Source organism: Strongylocentrotus purpuratus, unplaced genomic scaffold (assembly GCF_000002235.5).
Source record: "Strongylocentrotus purpuratus isolate Spur 01 unplaced genomic scaffold, Spur_5.0 spur5_scaffold_7, whole genome shotgun sequence".
NCBI lineage: Eukaryota > Metazoa > Echinodermata > Echinoidea > Camarodonta > Strongylocentrotidae > Strongylocentrotus > Strongylocentrotus purpuratus.
The window spans coordinates 3,770,464-3,778,105 of record NW_022145613.1 but is presented as its reverse complement, the minus strand read 5'-3'; the positions used below and the strand labels follow the sequence as shown (position 1 = coordinate 3,778,105).

General features: G+C 38.7%; 1 protein-coding gene across 1 annotated transcript; it reads left to right on the top strand.

The window, feature by feature from the left end:
* Nucleotides 1–1,492: 1,492 nt before the first annotated feature.
* Nucleotides 1,493–4,914, top strand: LOC105445042 (mucin-5AC-like). Its single transcript, XM_030973945.1, has 2 exons — nucleotides 1,493–2,613; nucleotides 4,854–4,914. The coding sequence occupies exons 1-2, from the start codon at nucleotides 1,493–1,495 to the stop codon at nucleotides 4,912–4,914; spliced, it is 1,182 nt and encodes a 393-aa protein (XP_030829805.1).
* The last annotated feature ends 2,728 nt before the right edge of the window (nucleotides 4,915–7,642 follow it).

Sequence of the window (7,642 nt, the reverse complement as noted above, 5' to 3'; positions counted from 1 at the left end):
ACAAAACTCAGTGACGAATGAAGTGACTTCGGTGACTGAAACTCAAACGGTTACGCCAACTACAGAATTGTCAACGACTTCAAGAACAACCTTTAGGATAACTGATTTACCGACAACAGAGTCGCTAACGACTAATTTACAGGAGACAACTGAAATCACTACAACATCTGATGTTTCAACGGTATTTTCATCGACAGAATTACCAACATCTTCCAGGACAACCGTTTGGACAACTGATTTACCAACAACAGATTCGCTTACGACTGATGGACAGGAGATAACTGAAATCACTACAACATCTGATGTTTCAACGGTATTTTTATCGACAGAATTACCAACATTTTCAAGGACAACCGTTCAGGCAACTGATTTACCGACTACAGAGTTTGTTACCACTGATACACAAGAGACAACTGAAATCACTCCGACGTCTGAAATTCAAACGGTTACGCCAATTACAGAATTGTCAACAACATCAAGATCAACCGTTTGGACAACTGATTTACCGACGACAGAGTCGCTTACGACTGATATACAGGACACAACTGAAATCAGTACGACATCTGACGTTTCGACGGTGTTGTTATCCACAGAATTGCGAACAACTCCAAGAACTACGGTTTTGACAACTGATTTACCGACAACAGAGTCGCTTACGACTGATGTACAAGAGACAACTGAAATCACTCCGACATCAGACGTTTCAACAGTATTGTCATCGACAGAATTGCCAACAACTATAAGAACAACCTTTAGGACAACTAATTTACCGACAGCAGAGTCGCTTACGACCGAAATAGAGGAGACGACTGAAATGTTTCCGACATCTGACGTTTCAACGGTATTGTCAACTACAGAATTGCCAACAACTATAAGAACAATCGTTTTGACAACTGATTTACCGACAGCAGAGTCGCTTACGACTGATATACAGGAGACAACTGAAATCACTCCGACATCAGACGTTTCAACAGTATTGTCATCGACAGAATTGCCAACACCTATAAGAACAACCTTTAGGACAACTGATTTACCGACAGCAGAGTCGCTTACGACTGATATACAGGAGACAACTGAAATCATTACGACATCTGACATTTTAACGGTATTTTCATCGACAGAATTACCAACAACTTCAAGGACAACCGTTCAGACGACTGATTTACCGACAACAGAGTCGCTTACGATCGAAATAGAGGAGACGACTGAAATGTTTCCGACATCTGACGTTTCAACGGTATTGTCAACTACAGAATTGCCAACAACTGTTAGAACAACCGTTTGGACAACTGATTTACCAACAACAGAGTCAATTACGACCGAAATACAGGAGACAACTGAAATCACTACGACATCTGACATTTTAACGGTATTTTCTTCGACAGAATTACCAACAACTTCAAGGACAACTGTTCAGACGACTGATTTACCGACTACAGAGTTCGTTACCACTGATACACAAGATACATCTGAAATCACTCCGACATCTGAAATGCCAACGGTTTGGCCAACTACAGAATTTTCAACGACTTCAAGAACAACAATTAGGACATCTGATTTACCGACAACAGAGTCGCTAACGACTGATTTACAGGATACGACTGAAATCACTACAATATCTGACGTTTCAACGGTATTTTCATCGACTGAATTACCAACAACTTCAAGGCCAACTGTTCAAACGACTGATTTACCGACTACAGAGTTTGTTACCACTGATACACAAGAGACAACTGAAATCACTACGACATCTGACATTTTAACGGTATTTTCATCGACAGAATTACCAACAACTTCAAGGACAACCGTTCAAACGACTGAATTGCCGACTACAGAGTTTGTTACCACTGATACACAAGAGACATCTGAAATCACTCCGACATCTGAAATGCCAACGGTTGCGCCAACTACGGAATTGTCAATAACTCCAAGAACAACCGTTTGGACAACTGATTTACCGACGACAGAGTCGCTAACAACTGATTTACAGGTAACAACTGAAATCACTCCGACATCTGACGTTTCAACGGTATTTTCATCGACTGAATTACCAACAACTGCAACGACAACCGTTCAAACGACTGATTTACAGACAACAGAGTTTGTTACCACTGATACACGAGAGACATCTGAAATCACTCTGACATCTGACATTTTAACGGTATTTTCATCGACAGAATTACCAACAACTTCAAGGACAACCGTTCAAACGACTGAATTGCCGACTACAGAGTTTGTTACCACTGATACACAAGAGACATCTGAAATCACTCCGACATCTGAAATGCCAACGGTTTCGCCAACTACAGAATTGCCAACAACTTCAAGAACAACCATTTTGACAACAGAGTCGCTAACGACTGATTTACAGGATGCGACTGAAATCACTACAACATCTGACGTTTCAACGGTATTTTCATCGACAAAATTACCAACGACTTCAAGGACAAACGTTCAAACGACTGATTTACCGACTACAGAGTTTGTTACCACTGATACACAAGAGACATCTGAAATCACTCCGACATATGAAATGCCAACGGTTGCGCCAACTACGGAATGTTCAACAACTCCAAGAACAACCGTTTGGACAACTGATTTACCGACGACAGAGTCGCTAACAACTGATTTACAGGTAACAACTGAAATCACTCCGACATCTGACGTTTCAACGGTATTTTCATCGACTGAATTACCAACAACTGCAACGACAACCGTTCAAACGACTGATTTACAGACAACAGAGTTTGTTACCACTGATACACGAGAGACATCTGAAATCACTCTGACATCTGAAGTTCCAACGGTTTCGCCAACTACAGAATTGCCAACAACTTCAAGAACAACCGTTTGGACAACTGATTTACCGACGACAGAGTCGCTAACAACTGATTTACAGGTAACAACTGAAATCACTCCGACATCTGACGTTTCAACGGTATTTTCATCGACTGAATTACCAACAACTGCAACGACAACCGTTCAAACGACTGATTTACAGACAACAGAGTTTGTTACCACTGATACACGAGAGACATCTGAAATCACTCTGACATCTGAAGTTCCAACGGTTTCGCCAACTACAGAATTGCCAACAACTTCAAGAACAACCATTTTGACAACTGATTTACCGACGACAGAGTCGCTAACAATTGATTTACAGGTAACAACTGAAATCACTCCGACATCTGAAGTCCTAACGGTTTCGCCAACTACAGAATTGCCAACAACTTCAAGAACAACCATTTTGACAACTGATTTACCAACAACAGAGTCGCTAACGACTGATTTACAGGATACGACTGAAATTACTACAACATCTGACGTTTCAACGGTATTTTCATCGACTAAATTACCAACAACTTCAAGGACTACCGTTCAAACGACTGATTTACCGACTACAGAGTTTGTTACCACTGATACACAAGAGACAACTGAAATCACTCCGACATCTGACGTTCCAACGGTTTCCCCAACTACAGAATTGTCGACGACTTCAAGTACAACCATTTTGACAACTGATTTATCGACAACAGAGTCGCTAACGACGGATTTACATGATACGACTGAAATCACTACAACATCTGACGTTTCAACGGTATTTTCATCGACTGAATTACCAACAACTTCAAGGACAACCGTTCAAACGACTGATTTACCGACAACAGAATTGCTTACAACTGATGTACAGGAGACAACTGAAATTACCTCGACATCTGACGTTTCGACGGTCATGCCAACTACAGAACTGCCTCTGGCGAGTTTTGAAACAGTCACAACCAAGCCACCGGAAAATAACGTTGATAGTTCTTTGGATCCTACAGCCTCAACAACTACTGATAGAACAGGATGTTCGTACGCTTTACTTGATGCTAATCAGTCAATTCCATCAACTAGTATAATTTCTAACTATCAGATGATTCCAACCCGACTCCGATGCGCTGCAAAGTGTATTGTTTTGTCCGTGTGCCATGTATTCACCTACTCAATGGTCACTCAAGAATGTTCGCTAGGGAGAGAAGCAAGTTATCAAGGTCTCTCCTATGGAAGCAATAGTGCCACATACAGAAAAATAGATTGCCAGTAGCAAATTTGACGTCAATGAACTGTGGTCAAGTCTAATCTTTAAATCTAAGTTTTGGTCCAAGATTCAGTTATTGATTCCTAATGTTCCATAGACCGTAAGAATTGTAGAACGTATAACATTATGATGTAAGCATGGTAAGAAGATACAAAGAGGATACCGATTTTCATGAACTTGGCATAAGATATTGATGAAAAATTGTTTTCTTCAATCTGATCCATCTCGTGATTGGGCTTGTCTTGAAGTTCCTTGTTAGGGAGCCCTTGTGATTAAAGATATGATAATGGTTCATGGAGCCCATTATCACAGGAATGCTCTTCATTACTTTCTTGAGGAGAAGGGACATTTGAAGAAACACTTCTATGTTGCTTTCATGCTGTGTAAATTACTTTATTTACCTATTTTCCACGAAGGCTCATTTTAATTTCTGTAAAGAAAATATACATAATACGGCGCATCAGATACCTCTAGAGACTTTTCTGCGATATTCTTTTTATATCTGAACAAACAACAGGAAAATAATGAAACAAAAGCTTTTACCACAACAATTATACGTAATATTTGGTACAAAGATGGATTCAAAATTTAGCTACCTCTGCCATTATTTTGATAAAGATAATTACAAAAATACATAGAGGACAAATAGAATGGTACAAACAATAATTAGACATTGACACCTTTTGTTTGTACTTCACCTCACGATCTTAAAGTGTAATGCCAGATATTTTATTGAACTAGAGATTGACCTTTTCTCATCTTGATCATACAGACGCGTCAAATCGCTAAGGGATTTGCTTGGTATCAAACTCGGCAACGTCAAAGCGTCATGATGGATGTCCCGAAATCTCAGGCGAGAAGGAGTTTCACGCAAGAAAAAGGTCTCCGATTAAATAAATCAGAAGTTAAAAAACCAAACACTGGTCTTTTACGTGAGACGGTGTCCTTATTTAGATTCCATTCGCCGTCATAGGTCATTTTCAAGCCCTCTTTCCGAGTAGAAAGATTGGTTTTGATTACACTTCTCCTATCTATGACACTGATAGTTCGTAGGGTTTCTATCTTTGTTGTTCTTACACGTACCTGCCGTGTCAGCCTGTTGGATGGGATGGAACACTGGTCATATCGCCTATGTAGCAGTCGTAGAAAGACAAATCGTTATGCTCGCAAATTGCATTAAGAAACTCTGATGAGAATAAATAAGCGATTGTATTGAAATGTACAACTTTGACAATAATCAATCATAATTCTCAAGATGACGACGACGTTACTAATGGTGATGATTATAATTATATAATAACAATGATATAAGACACAATAAATGAAGAAAAAAAATCAGAATTTAATTAAACAAGAAGAAAAAACGGGGAGAGAGATGATGATCTAGAGATTCCGCTGTCAATATGTATGACAAGAGTGATTCAAGTCCGATTGTAAATAATCTTATGAACATAGTTCCATTTTCCTTATATCAAAGTTTGATGCTGATTGCAACATGTAAATATCACAGAAGGGTCAGAGAGTTGGTTTGGGTTGGTTCAATCTCAGTTTATTTCATCTCTTCGACGAAAGTCGGATAAATTATGCATGATGTGCATGGCGGTACTGTTCTTTCCTCACACAATGCAATTAAAGCTTAGTACCCCCAGCGTCCGTTTAAACACCCATGGAACGATCGGTAGTGTGTCTGTATCAACATCCTACCCCCGAATGAGGGGGAATTATGGCATTTTGACACCAGCTTAGTCCTAACACGGTATCATCGGAGGGGGATGATGATTATCATGGTTGTTGGGAGACGAAATTAATGTGATTTGTATTCTATATGGGGTCAATCCATCCCGACGCTATGATGACTTATATGGTTTTCATGAAACAATGACGTACTGATATGGTAAAAGGAAACAAAAATCACTCCTCGATGGCATTCTGCTCCCCTATATTAAAAGTGAAAAACTAGAAATCATTTTAAAGAAGGAGATACAAATCTAATAAAGAATGAATAGACTAAAATAAAAATATGATGAATGAAGACTTTTTCGATGCTCATTTCCAAGGATATACAAGACCAAAAGCGGGAATGGAAGACGGAATCATTTGAGAAAAGGGAGAGAGAGAGAGAGAGAGAGAAAAAGAGATAGACATGTGTCTAGATGTTTTTGTATATTTTAGCAGGACATGTTTCTTGCGTTTGTTGTTCAAACTTGGTGCGTCAATATTAAAGTTAGTGAATTCCAATGAAACTGATTTCGAAAGAAGGGAGGTTGCAGACTATAAATGCAGACTATAAATGAGCATTAAAGTTCTATTTCATGACTAGCAAAACATTGTTTTCAGCGTCAACATAATTGACTGGTTAGGAAAAGACAAGGCATTGAATAGCAGACATTTATCTGCCCCAAAGAACAAAAATTAAGAACGAAAAAACCGTCAAGGCGACTAAATACGATTCCTCAGTGCTAGTGTACCTATGCGATCATAATAAACTTAATATTACCTTTGGTATGATTATATTTCTACTTGTCAATGATTGTCAGAATATCTATTAACAAAATCATCATCTTCTTCTATCTTCTCCTCCTATATTGCCTCCCCTTCCTCCTTCTTTTCCTCCTCCTTCTCTTCCTCCAGCTTCTCATCGTTCATTTCGTCTTCCACTTTCTCCTTTCCTCATTCTCTTCTTCCTCCTACTCCTCCTCCTCCTCCTCCTCCGTTCCTTCTTATCTTCCTTCTCCTCTTCCTCCTCCTCCTGCTCCTGCTCCTGCTCCTGCTCATCATCAAGAACGATCTGTTCAAATATTCTGTGAGAAATAGTTCATTGCTTATTTCCTGTAACACATCCACTTAATGTGTATTTGTTTAGTCTAGTCTGACACTGACCTTTTACAGAGAGATACTTTGAGGCAACTCTGTAGGTTTGTAGAAAGAGTCCCAACACCACTCCACTCGATGCGATCTCTGCTGTGCCGGTTTCTGTGGGACCGGATATCTAGGGAAATAAGCAAAAAGCGAATCATTATCAGAGCACGTTCGTCTCAGCCATCAGGTTTAAATTTAAACTAGGTTTTATACTTTGGAAGTCATTACTTTATAGAGCAAGTCCAGCCCTTAAACAAATTCATTTAATTGAAAGCAGAAGAGATATTGGTCGAAATGGTTTGAGAAAATCACTCAGACTAGCTAGAAAAGATGTCAATATTTGAAGTGTATGAAAGGATAAATTTGCAATTCGGTCTTATAACCTTGAGGTAATAAATACACTACTGACCATCTGTTTGTATGGATTTGTGTATTGTAAATTTCTGTCTTTTTTTTAGAAAAAAAAACCACCTACATTTGCTAAAGTATATATTGACGGTGGCCTTTCAATATAAACAATAATTCATTCACAAAAAGTCAATAATTTGTTTCATAAGCATAATAAAGTGATATTTTAAACAAATTTCAGATCTGTACATCAAATTATTCCCTGCATCTTTTAAGGGATTACCACGATGAAAAAAAAAACAATTTTGAATATGAATTATACAAGCCGATTCCCTCCTTTTAACATTATTAAAG